The sequence below is a fragment of the Ceratotherium simum genome, chromosome 29 (assembly GCF_057802395.1).
Source record: "Ceratotherium simum simum isolate JZ-2026a chromosome 29, ASM5780239v1, whole genome shotgun sequence".
Classification (NCBI taxonomy): Eukaryota; Metazoa; Chordata; class Mammalia; order Perissodactyla; family Rhinocerotidae; genus Ceratotherium; species Ceratotherium simum.
This window is the reverse complement of record NC_141928.1, coordinates 258,188-271,572: the sequence shown is the minus strand read 5'-3', so window position 1 is coordinate 271,572 and position 13,385 is coordinate 258,188. Positions and strand designations below refer to the sequence as shown.

General features: G+C 52.3%; 1 protein-coding gene across 10 annotated transcripts in view; it reads left to right on the top strand.

Annotated features, from left to right (window-relative positions):
• Positions 1 to 11,750, top strand: part of EHMT1 (euchromatic histone lysine methyltransferase 1) — a 198,887-nt gene extending 187,137 nt beyond the window's left edge. For all 10 annotated transcript variants that reach the window (XM_087418683.1, XM_087418680.1, XM_087418682.1 and 7 more), the window contains 2 exons: positions 10,015 to 10,190; positions 10,429 to 11,750. In XM_087418683.1, coding sequence (XP_087274809.1) covers positions 10,015 to 10,190; positions 10,429 to 10,606 — 354 coding nt within the window. In that variant the 3' untranslated portion in view covers positions 10,607 to 11,750. The remainder of the gene's footprint in view (positions 1 to 10,014; positions 10,191 to 10,428) is intronic.
• Positions 11,751 to 13,385: the final 1,635 nt, after the last annotated feature.

Below are 13,385 nucleotides of genomic sequence, written 5' to 3'. Positions count from 1 at the left end.
GTGGTTTGTCCTCTCACGGGCATCTTACCCTGCGAGACTTCATCTGGGGGTCGGTCTGGACTCATCCACAGAGCTGGTGTTCCCAGGTCCCTTCTCTGTCAGTTGCCTCTCGCCGTCTGGCACCTCCAGCACACGTGCCGCTGTGGGTCTGTTTCTAGTGCCTGGTTTCTTCCTGCTTATTTTCATTCTTTTTCCCTTGGGTCCTCCTGTTTTTGATTAGTTTCCGTTCAGGTGCCAAACATTGTATTTGCAAACCTATTTCAAGAAAGGTGTTGAGGCTTAGGATCCTCGTCCATCTGGGGTCACTTCAGTCCATTTGCAGGAACTAAGATGATTCAGAGCTGAGCTGCACCCACTGGCCTCTCTGATTCCAGCTGATCTTCACCCCTGGTGACCCTTGCCCCTGTGTGGCATTTACCCCGGTGTGACCTTTATCCTTGAGTGACCCTCGCCCCTAGGTGACCCTTGCCCCTTGAGTGACCCTCGCCCCTGGGTGCAGCCCTCAGGGCCCACCCCGAAGTGAGGAGGATTCTCTGGACCCTGGTCCCCGTGCCCTTAGCCCTGCAGTGCTGCTACAAGTGTCAGTTTGTCTCTTGGCACCAGGGGCTCGGCAGGATCCTTGTGGGGAAGTGTGCCCCCTGGAGCCCCCCTTGCAGGCTCCCCCGACCAAGTGAGGCCTCCAGGCCGTCAGGCAGACATTTTCTTTTTGTCTGTGTTTTTTAAAAATGCTGTCAGACTTTCTAGACGTCCTCCGCAGGCCCACTTGGTGGGTCTCGTCTGGCCGTCCACCCAGGCCCTGCGTGCTCCTCATAGCAGGTCAGCCATGACACTTGCCCATGTCCTTTGAACTGTGTCAGGCATGGGGTCACCGCCCAGGGAAGGGGAGGGTGGGAAGTTTCCTGGATAACCCCAAACCACCCCTGAGCAGTGTTGCTGGCTCTGTCCCCCTTGGATGAGTTTCCAGAATGGAAACTAATCAAAACCGAGTCCCAGACAGGCCACTCTTCCCATCCCCCACACATCTGCCTGGAAGGATGGTTTTCTGTGTCCCCAGTCCGCTCTGGACTGATGCTTTTGTCAATAAAGATACAGATTCCAAGCCCGTTTCTTAATTATCAGATTCAACAGACATGAAGTTACTCTGTCAGATCGCTGTGCAAGTTTCTCCTTTCATGGACTGAGCAGCTCCTGGACGCCTGCCAGCCCCCAACCCAGACGGGGACTCTGCTCCTCCCTGGGGCTGCCCTGCACCAGACCCCAGCCTCCTCTCACAGGGACGTCACACCAGCGACCTCCCTTCTTACGTACGTTGCTGCCCATGGCTGCTCCCTCTGATTCCTTGCCTTCCGGTCTCTCCTTAGCTCAACCCTGCCAGGCTATGCCCCCAGGAGGGTCCTGGCAACCTGCGTGCTGCTCACTCTGGGCCCTCAGCACCCCCTACCTAGCAGCAGGAATCTCTTCCTCACTCTGGTCTGGCCACCGCCTGGGCTAGGCATGAAGCCCCCGTTGTCCTCAATCCTGTGGCTCATTTATTCTGGGCGTGTAAAAAGCCACGATTACCCCAGAGCTTCCCAAGGTCTACTCCAGCTCAGACCCACGTGTCCCTGAGTGTTGGCGTCTCAGAGTGACTGTGCCGCTGGGCCTGCCTGCCTGCTCCTCGCTTCCTCCCCACACCATCTAAGGCATCCGGAAACTTTTTGGCTCTGCCTTCAAAATGTTTGCTGGATCTGACCATCTGTCACCATGCCACCTTCCTTCTCTCCAGCCTGGACTGTCTGTGGGCCCCAGGTCTGTGCTTGGACCTCTGAGTCTGTCCCTCTCCTTGCTGTTCTTGAACCTTCCGAACACCCACCTGTCCTGCCCCCATCTCTGCCTCCTTCAAGGTTTTGCCCAAATCTCCCGGTTAACCAGGGCACCTACACACCCGCAGCATCTTGGAGTTGTGGTGTGCAGTATGGGTGTGCAGGCATGGGCGTGGGCTCCCCTCCCCATGATATTTTTACCTCAGAACTAGGTGTGGGTGGTTTCTTGAGCAGAGAAGTTTGAAAAGAGCCACACATACATGTGAAAGGATGCGTTGTAAAGCCCTGAGAAGTGGGGCTCGTCGTGGGAGGGATGCAGTGTTCATGTGGAGGTGGGTAAACAGTGACCAGGCTAAGCGGCGGTCAGGTCTGGAAGAGCTGTTTGCCCCAAGGAAGGGTGGCCCTCCTGTCTCCTCGTTCCTCCTCCCGTCACCTCTGCAGGGTCTCTAAGCTGGCTGTGGGTGGATGATCAAAAGCTCAGGACAAACCACATGAGAGCAGTTTTACTGTGAAAGGCACTGTACCTCGAGTTCAGTCCAAGAGTGAGCACCCCAGCTGGAGGCCGCAGGAAGTGAGGGCAGTGTGTGAGCCTGGGGACCCGTAGGCAAAGGACTCACCTTTGTGCTCCGAGCCTGAGGGGCGCCTGGAAGCTGCAGCTTGTCCCCGGAGAATCCCTAGTCTCAGCATGGGGGCAGTGCGTGTCCTGCAGGCTCTAGGCAGTCTCCACGCGGGACTGATACAGGGATGGCCTGCTGCCTCCTGTTAAGGAAGCTTTGAGGGTCCCAGATTGGCCTCCACCCTCCCTGGTGGTAGAGTCAGCTCCCAGCACAGGGCATCTGCACGCTGAGCGTTATGTCGTCCCACCCTCATAGCGGAGAAGCGTCTGCTCTGAGAAGCGGCAGTCCCCTTCCTATCTGCTACCCCTCCTTTCTTCTTCCTTCGTTGTTTCGGGGGTTCTCCTATTCTCACATCTGACTTGCCCGAACCTTCAGCTTTGCAGCCTCCTTCCTCACACAGGTACCTGCTTCTAACCTTGCTCTTCTCTGATGCCACTTTGGTCTCTCATTTTGTTTAAAAAAAAAAAAAAAAACAGAAGTGTTTGACTTCTCTGCCCCTTCCTCTAGTGATTCCTTTGTCTTGCCTTTATGGGTAATTTCTTTTTCACTTTATATTATGAAAATTTTCAAACATACAAAAAGTAGAGAAAGTCAGTATAGTTGAGACCCTTGCCCATCACTTAGATTTAACGATGGTCATTGTCTTGCTTTATTTGTTTCATCCATGTTTTTGCTAATATTATGTAAAATTAATTACAAATGAGATAGTTCACCCTTAATTATTTCACTGTGCACCTATAAATAATTACATTTTTATGAACAATCAGAACATCATCACCCAAACAAGATTGACCACTGACACAGCGTCTTTTTTTTTTTTTATAATTTTATTTATTTATTTATTTTTCCCCCAAAGCCCTAGTAGATAGTTGTATGTTATAGTTGCACATCCTTCTAGTTGCTGTATGTGGGATGCGGCCTCAGCATGGCCGGAGAAGCGGTGCGTCGGTGTGCGCCCGGGATCCGAACCTGGGCCGCCAGCAGCGGAGTGCGCGCACTTAACCGCTAAGCCACAGGGCCGGCCCCTGACACAGCGTCTTTATCACACAAGCAAGATTCACCATCATCTGACACAGCGTCATTATCACGCAAACAAGATTGACCACCATCCGACACAGCCTCATTATCACACAAACAAGATTGACCACCATCTGACACATCATCACACTTAACAAGATTGACCATCACCTGACACAACGTCATTATCACACTTAAGATTGCCCACCATCTGACACAGCGTCATTATCACACAAGACTGACCACCATCTGACACAACGTCATTTCCACACTTAACAAGACTGACCAGCATCTGACAGAGTGTCATTATCACACAAACAAGATTGACTACCATCTGACACGTCATTTTCACACTTAACAAGATTGACCACCATCTGACACAGCGTCATTATCACACAAACAAGACTGACCACCATCTGACACAGTGTCATTATCACACAAACAAGACTGACCACCATCTGACACAGCATCATTATCACGCAAACAACATTGACCACCATCTGGCCCAGCGTCATTATCACACAAACCATATTGACCACCATCTGACACGTCATTATTAGAGTTAACAAGATTGACCACCACCTGGCATAGTGTCGTTATCACACAAACAAGATTGACCACCACCTGACACAGTGTCATTATCACACTTAACAAGATTGGCCACCACCTGACACAGTGTCATTATCACACAAACAAGATTGACCAGCATCTGACACAGTGTCATTTTCACACAAATAAGATTGACCACCATCTGACATGTCATTATCACACTTAACAAGATTGACCACCACCTGACACAGCGTCATTTTCACACAAACAAGATTGACCACCACCTGACCAGCGTCATTTTCACACAAACAAGATTGACCACCATCTGACACGTCGTTATCACACTTAACAAGATTGACCATCTGACACATCATTGTCATGCAAACAAGATTGGCCAGCGTCTGACACAACGTCATTATCACACAAACTAGATTGACCACCATCTGACATGTCATTATCACACTTAACAAGGTTGACCACCATTTGATACAACGTCATTTTCACACAAACAAGATTGACCATGATGTGACACAGCGTCATTAGCACACAAACAAGATTGACCACCGTCTGACACAGTATCATTTTCACACAAACAAGATCGACCACCATCTGACACACAAACAAGATTGACCACCATCTGACACATCATTATCACACTTAACAAGGTTGACCATCACCTGACACAGCGTCATTATCACACAAACAAGATTGACCGCCATCTGACCCAGCGTCATTATCACACAAACTAGATTGACCACCATCTGACACGTCATTATCACACAAACGAGATTGACCACCACCTGACCCAGCGTCATTATTCACACAGACAAGATTGACCACCATCTGACGCAGTGTCATTATCACACAAACTAGATTGACCACCGTCTGACACGTCATTATCACACAAACAAGATTGACCACCATCTGACACAGCATCATTATCACGCAAACAACATTGACCACCATCTGGCCCAGCGTCATTATCACACAAACCATATTGACCACCATCTGACACGTCATTATTAGAGTTAACAAGATTGACCACCACCTGGCATAGTGTCGTTATCACACAAACAAGATTGACCACCACCTGACACAGTGTCATTATCACACTTAACAAGATTGGCCACCACCTGACACAGTGTCATTATCACACAAACAAGATTGACCAGCATCTGACACAGTGTCATTTTCACACAAATAAGATTGACCACCATCTGACATGTCATTATCACACTTAACAAGATTGACCACCACCTGACACAGCGTCATTTTCACACAAACAAGATTGACCACCACCTGACCAGCGTCATTTTCACACAAACAAGATTGACCACCATCTGACCCAGTGTCATTATTACACTTAACAAGGTTGACCACCATCTGACACAGCATCATTATCACACAAATAAGATTGACCACCATCTGACCCAGCGTCATTATCACACAAACAAGATTGACCACCGTCTGACACAGAGTCATTATCACACAAACCAGATTGACCACCATCTGACACATCATTATCACACTTAACAAGATTGACCACCACCTGACACAGCATCATTTTCACACAAACAAGATTGACCACCATCTGACACAGCGTCATTATCACACTTAACAAGATTGACCATCATCTGACACAGCATCATTTTTACACCTAACAAGGTTGACCTTCACATGACATCTGGTTCATATTCAGATTTCCCCAATTTTCCCCAAAGTGTCTTCACTGCTGGTTTGACCCTCCCAGAAGGGTGAAGGGTACACCTTGATCTTGATTGCTAGGTCCATACACCTCTTCTCATCGAGAACAGTGTTTCCAACCCCTCACGTGGTCCTTGACTGAATAACCCAGCCATTGTCCTGCAGAGATCCTGCCCATCTGGACTTGTCTGCATGTCCACTCCTGTGGTCCTTTTCCTTGTTCTCCTTCCCAGTATTTACTTCGGACTGGGCATGAGGCCGGAGGCCTGGTGATGTTCTCGCTGGTGATGCTGTTGCATCCCGTGAGGACCGAGAGGGTCTGGTGTTCGCAGGTAAGGAGTAGGGTAAGCCTTGGCTGTTCACCTTCCACCCAACGCCTGGGCCTCAGTGGGTCGTGTGCTCATTGGGTGTCCGTCATGCCTTCCACATTTGTTGACAAATTCTTCTATTTACGAAAAATCTTTCCCACTCAAACCGGGGCCTTTGAGTTACCCCTTGTGGAAAGGCAGGGTGAATGCTGCATTGCTGCTCTGAAGTTACCAGCTTTCAGGTCGATTGTTGGTGGTAAAGGAGTTTTGGTGTTTGTTCCTCTCTCTGTCTGCATGTTGTTAGGGCTCATGGATTTTTATACTCAGTGTTTTGGTCCATTATCACCATTCTTCTTTTTGATGCTCAGTTGTCCCCTTTGTTCAGTGGGAGCCTGTCCAGACCAGCTCTGTGTCCTTGGGCTTCTTCGCAATCTCGCCCCACAAGATACCTGCTTCCCTTGTTCACCTGGCCCCAGACTCCACATCAGCCATTTCTCTAAGAAGTCCTTGCTCCTTGGGGTGGAATGATGTGTAGATAGCGAGTCAGCACACAGTGCCGGTACCATCGGGGCACCGTCGGCTCTGGACTCATTCCTGAGGACAGAGCTCCAGAATAAACGAGTTTCTAAAAAGGTGTTCATTGGGGCTGGCCTGGTGGCGCAAGTGGTTAAGTGTGTGTGCTCTGCTGCGGTGGCCCGGGGTTTGCCGGTTCGGATCCCGGGCATGCACCGATGATGCACCGCTTGGCAAGCCATGCTGTGGCGGCGTCCCATATAAAGTGGAGGAAGATGGGCACGGATGTTAGCCCACGGCCAGTCTTCTTCAGCAAAAAGAGGAGGATTGGCAGATGTTAGCTCAGGGCCGATCTTCCTCACACACAAAAATAAATAAATAAATAAAGTGAATAAGAAAAACCCTTGGGAAAGAAATATGAATGACCAGTTAACAAAAGAGGAGAAACAGATGGGGAAAAAATAAATTAATAAAATCTTTTTAAAAATGTGTTCATGTTACTATTTCCACTTCAAATTGAGTGCTGCAGGGCTTTTGCCTAACTCCTTGGATTGTATGCTTGTATTTCTTAGAGTGAAACTCCTGGCTCCTAACAACATTAAACAGTTTTGTAGTAACCTTACTGACATTACTGCTGCCAGCAGACACCGGCACAGCATTGACCTCCGTGCCGTCTTTACTCAGAATGTGTCCGCTGAGGACTCCCGGAGCACTGTGCTCTGCAGTACTGGAAACATCGTTTCTCCGTGTGTTTGTGTGGCCAGTGTGATATGCAGTTATGTTCATCTGTTTTAGTTCGTTTTAAATCTAGGATTTTTTTTTTTTTTTTGTGAGGAAGATCAGTCCTGAGCTAACATCCATGCTAATCCTTCTCTTTTTGCTGAGGAAGACCGGCTCTAAGCTAACATCTATTGCCAATCCTCCTCCTTCCCGCCCCCCACCCCCCACCCACCCAAAGCCCCAGTAGATAGTTGTACGTCATAGTTGCACGTCCTTCTAGTTGCTGTATGTGGGACACGGCCTCAGCATGGCAGGGGAAGCGGTGCCTCGGTGCGTGCCCGGGATCCGAACCTGGGCTGCCAGTAGCGGAGCGCGCTCACTTAACCGCTAAGCCAGCAGGCCGGCCCTAGGATTTTTAAACTTTTTAATTTTTTGATTCCGTAGAATATTTCTGTGCTTTACGAGTAAAATTATGTGAAAAGGTTACACTCAGAAAGTCTTCTCTGTCCTTGCTCTCTGTGGTCCATGGTCTGCCCTGGGCACCGCTCATGGTCAGAGGAAAGGTCTCTGTACATCCCTGTTTCCTCACGGAGTGGGTGGTGCGGGCCTGTCTCCTCCCCGACAGCACAGTGCAGAGGTCACTCTGTGGTCAGCGCATGGACGTCTTCCTCCCTCTTTCTGGGACATTCAGGTTTATCTCAACATGTTCTGGACCTCCGCCGTCCTCTCACGCATTCCCAGGCTCTGTCATCCGTCCAGCGATGGCTCTCATGGCCAGGGAGTTTCCATGGAGAATCTCCATTTGATTCTTTTTATTATTTCTGTGTCTCTGCTGAGACTTCCCATTTCTCTGAGACTTTCATGTCCTGAATACAGGCCTTGTTTTACTTTGTCGAGGATTGCCCTTCAAGGATCTTTACCTGAGGGGCGACATCTGTTCCTCTCCGGGCTGGACTCAGTTGCTTTTCTTTTCTCTTTGGGACATGTCCATTGTCCTGGTTCTTCGTGTGTTGTGTGTGAACTGTTCTTGTGAACGTGTGGGGACTCCCTTGTTGCTCTCGTGTGGTTTCCTTTGTTTCATTGATCGGCTCTGGTCCCTGCTCCGTTGACATCCTCTCTCCTGGCTCAGGGTCAGGCAGACATGTGGACAGAGATTGAGCCCCACTCTCTCCCGCACTTAGGAGTTCCAGCTGCTCTCTCCTGACTCTGCACACGAGGGTCTTGCTTGTGGGGCCCTGGGCCCTGTGCCCTGTCCACATGGGCTGTAGGCTGCACTGAAGCCCTGCAGACAGTGCTACCCCCTCACCCAGGCTGAGCTCCCACCATTCTCTGCTTTATCGCCCGCCAGTGCCTTCTGGTCGCAGCTTCTTGTGTTATTTCCACCTTCAGAGTTGCCTTCTGAGGGTGGGGGTCACCTGCAGATATAGTCCGTCACACCCGCAGACAGAGGCCAGAATCTGGGCCGTGTGAGTCACGTGGATTTCTGAGAGTCTGGGCCGCACTAGGAGGCGGGATTGCTGGTCAAGAGCCTGCACATCTCTGCTTTGGAGGGTCTGCCCTAGTGGCCTGTGAAGGTCCAGAGACGACTGCCTTGTCCAGACTAAATGCTCTGCCAGCTCAGCCTCTCAGCATCCCTTGGCCTCTGGTTGATGCTTGTAATGACGCCACCAGGTGTCGGTGGAGCGGCATCTGGGTGCCCACCCCGCCCTCCGTGGATGCATGTCCTGGAAAAGCCATCACCTGCTCGTTGTCCTCCTGGCCTTTCCTCCCAGACTCTTCCTGTGGCTGCGTAACAGGTCACCACACATTCAGCTTGAGTGGCCCCTGGCCCACTCCCCCTTGTGAGGGTCAGACGACCACATGGCTGGGTCCTTGCTCAGGGCCCGTGGGCTGGCGTGGGGTGCTCTGGGGAGAAGCTGCTTGCAGCTCATGCAGGGGGTTGCGGGGTCTAGCACCTTGCAGTCTAGGATAGGTGTCCTGTTTCCTCCCCAGCTGTCGCAGGGCCACCCGCGTTCCTCTGACTTCAGGCCGGTGGCAGCTTCTTGCACTCTGGGTCTTTCCAGGGAAAGCTGTGCTTTTAAAGGGCTCGTGCGGTTAGATCAGGTGCCCAGATAACCTCTCCTCTCACAGTCAGTGCAGGTTCCTTTCTGTGTGTGTCACAACCGTGGGAGTCATGCCAGGGAGGGTCGTGGGGAGCCTGGGTCCTGGCTGCTGCCTGTGCCGCCGGGTCAGCAGGATGGCGAGGGATTGCTGTTTCAGGGCTGCAGTCCCCGCTCGGTGGGCCCACAGACGTTGTTTCTTTGGTCCCCTCGTGAGCGGCCTGGCAGCCCTCGGCCCAGTGCAGCTTCCTGCCTTCTCTCTCCATCCTGCCCAGCATGCCCCGAGTCTCCAGCCCCTCCTGGACCCTGCTCCTCTTCTTCCATCACCTGGTCTCTGGGGAGCTGCACGGCCCGCTCGGCCGCCCGCTGGCCCCCTCGGTTCCTGTCGTCCTGCCCACTTTCTCCTGATATTTGTGGCTTGAGGGCATTGGGTGGGGACGGCGCTGTCCACCTAAGTTGTTCCTGTTGGTGGTTGTTTTCACCATCTGACTGGAAGCTAGTGAGGACGCCGTGTCCACTTTGGGCTTCCTCAGCCTCGACACCCCAGGGGAGGGTGTGGAGTGGGTGTTATCCGCCAGTTGCACCCAGGCCTGCCCTGCCTGCCCTGCCCTGGGGGCGTCTCCGCTGCGCGGGTCTGCAGTCCTGTGGAGTTCTCCAAGCCCTCAGCGCGTCTCTCGCCCTGCAGGACGGGGAGGTGTACTGCATCGACGCACGCTTTTACGGGAACGTCAGCCGCTTCATCAACCACCACTGCGAGCCCAACCTGGTGCCCGTGCGTGTGTTCATGTCGCACCAGGACCTGCGCTTCCCCAGGATCGCCTTCTTCAGCACCCGCTTGATCCAGGCCGGGGAGCAGCTGGGGTAGGTGCCACTGTCCCCTTACTAGCCCAGGCGCTGGCGCGACGAGGTTTGGGGACCAGGCGAGAGCATTGCCTTCCCAGGCACACACATGTGCTGCTTGACACAGGCGTCTCCTCGGTGGTTTTCCGTTTGCCGGAAATCCTGACAAGAAGGCACAGTTCAGGTCGGGCCGAGTTGACCGGCTCCCGGAGGTCCAGGTAGGTTTGGACGCCCGCTCTCAGCTCTGCTCTCTCCGCAGGTTTGACTATGGGGAGCGCTTCTGGGACATCAAAGGCAAGCTGTTCAGCTGCCGCTGCGGTTCCCCCAAGTGCCGGCACTCCAGCACAGCCCTGGCCCAGCGGCAGGCCAGTGCCGCCCAGGAGGCCCAGGAGAATGGCCTGCCTGACACCAGCTCCTCCACTGCCGACCCCCTATGAGACGTGGCCGGCCTCGGGGTGCCGGGAGCCAGATACTGTCCACACTGCAATTTAGAGAGGAAGAGAGAAGTGCACAAGACAGCGGAGGGTCCCGCTCTGGGGCTGGAGGGTCTGAGCCAAGGCTGCCAGGCCTGACATGGCAGTCTGTGGGCGGGGGTCGGGTGGTCTGGACCCGAGGCCTCCAACTGGGAGCGGATGCTTTGGAGCACCCTGGGATTCCGCGCTGGCGTGACCTTGTGAGTTTCTGATGGTGGTTTTGTCGTTTCCACGTTTCTCGTCTCCCCTCTGCTCTCTGTGGTTCCCGTTCCACCACTGGGCTGGTTGGCAACGTCCTGTCGGCCAAGACTCCTCCGTGTGGTGCCGCCAAAGCCACTGTCACCCGCAAGCTGCTCCGTTAGACCCGCCTGCAGCCAGCGTGGCTGGTGCCGGTTCCTGGGCACCATGCAGACACCGTCTCCACCGTGATCTGAGAGAGGTCGGGCCAAGCTGCCACTAACTTTGGAGAAAATGTGGGTTTGCTTTTTAAAGAAATCCTATATCTAGTCCTATATATCAGACCTCTAATGCGCTTCCTTTCGAGGAAGCGGTTTGGTGGGTGCAGGAGGGCCCCGGCCCACGGAGGAGCCCGCACCAGCCCTGCCAGTGTGGTGACACTGGCGCCTTCTGTTGATTTTTAAGCCACATGCTATGATGATGAATAAACTGATTTATTTTCTACCATTATTGAACATTAGGACAAACAGAAAATAAACACAAAACACAGACAACGGTGCTGATTCTGGTGTGGTTTCTACTCACCATGTGAAATAAATATCAACTGTATAAAGAGAACAAAGTGATTTTAGAATAAAATGCAGGAGAACACTTTTTTAAATGTTAGTCTTGTAGTGAATAAATTTGCCATCACCTTTTGTGTGACGGCCCGGCAGGTCATATCCTTCTTTTTGGCATACTTTTTTAAATACTGTAATTAGTGCAGTAACAGTGGGGTTTTTTTTGTGCGATCTTCTAAAACATTCATAATGCAGTCATGTTTATTTTTTTCTGTTAAAATGTTTTTGACAGTTTTAAGAGCAGTCTTTTGGCTCAGACCATTTCTTGTTCTGTTTTCAATGAAATCAATAAAAAAAAGAAGTACTTTAAATGAGGTTTTTATTATGATATCATGTTTCAACTGGTTTCTGCAAAACACCTATGTTTCCTGTGGGGCGCGGTGCTCACAGGCTCACACGTGACCCCCTGGACCAGTGGGCTGGGCCCGGCCCTGTGCCCGAGTCTGAGCAAGTGGACCCGGAAGCACGCACACACCCCAGACTTGTCCTTGAAGAGAGACCTGCACCTTCCCCAGGCAGATGTCAGGAGAGCCTTGTGTGCTGGCATGTGTGTGCGTCCATGTGCATGCATGTGTGTTATGTGTGTGTGCGTGCGTGCCTGTGTGTGTATGCACACCTGTGTGTGTCCATGTGTGTACACGTCTGTGTGTGCCTGTGTGTGCGTGTGTACATCTGTTACATGTGTGTGCATGCATGTCTGTGTGCGTCCGTGTGCATACACGTCTGTTATGTATCTGTGTCCCTGTGCATGCACACGTCTCTTATGTGTCTGTGTGCGTGCACGTCTGTGTGCATCCATGTGCGTACACGTTTGTGTATGCACACGTCTGTGTCTATGTGTGTGCACACATCTGTTATGTGTGTACGTGTGTGCACATGTGTGTGTCCATGTGTGTGCACACATCTGTTGTATGTACGTGTGCATGCACGTCTGTGTGTGTCCAGCACCAGGTGTCATCCTGGAGGCTGATGGGGCAGCACCAGGTAAGGCCCCAGAATCCCAGTCAGATCTGCATTTGTACATGGGAAGCTGGAAACGGCAAGGCTGGAGCCCTTTCTGTTTTTTACACACAGAAGTCATTCAATTAGATGTTTTCAGACATTCATGCAGAGCGGTAGCAACGCTCGTGCACTTTGTAAGTAGCCCGAGCAGAGGGCCTTCCCCTCCTGCGGGCCGTTGGTCTAGCTGCATCGGCCAGGCAGGAGACCCTGCGCCCCCCTGTGCAAAGCCTCAGTGACTGAGAGGAACAGAAGCTGTGATGATCCTGCAGAGAGGCAACTCCCCTTTCTTCTGGGAGGACTCGGGCTTGGCCCTCAGCGCTTGTTGCCTTCCTCTTCTGGGTGGTGCCAGGACCCTGAGAAAGGGCTGTGTGGCAGGAAGGCCCAGCCTGGCTGGGGCTGGGGCTCAGGAGAGTTGAGGACTGTGGGCCTGTGGGCCGCCTCATCCCGGAGACGGTGGGGTGGCAGAGTCCACCTAGAGCTTGGACCTGCCAGCCCTCTGCGGCCCCTACCCTCAGCCCCCCTCGGGCTCAGTTCATTGCCCTACAGCTAACTGAGCTCGTTTGCATGTGGTGGTCTGCTTGTTCTGCTCTGTGCAACTGGTTGGGGGTACAAATAGGTCTCTGTTGGATCAGGATCCCATCTAGTCACAAACCTTTGGGGTGTTGTGCAGGCCGTGGGATGAGGGCACTCCGCACTAAGCGCTGTCGTGGCAAGTTTTGGCCACTTCATAGTCTTCATAGACCCACCAGAACACCCGTTCCCGGCCTGGCTGCCTGCTCCCCGGCCTGGCAGCTCACACTCACCAGCTCTGCGCCTCCTCCCTTCTCTGCAGTGGCTTCATGTCAGTAGAAAGATGCTGACCTCGGCTTTCAGCAGGTCCACACTGCCTTCAGTGACTGTACCAGAGTTAGTCCTTGCTGGTGTACATACGCGTGTTTCCAGTT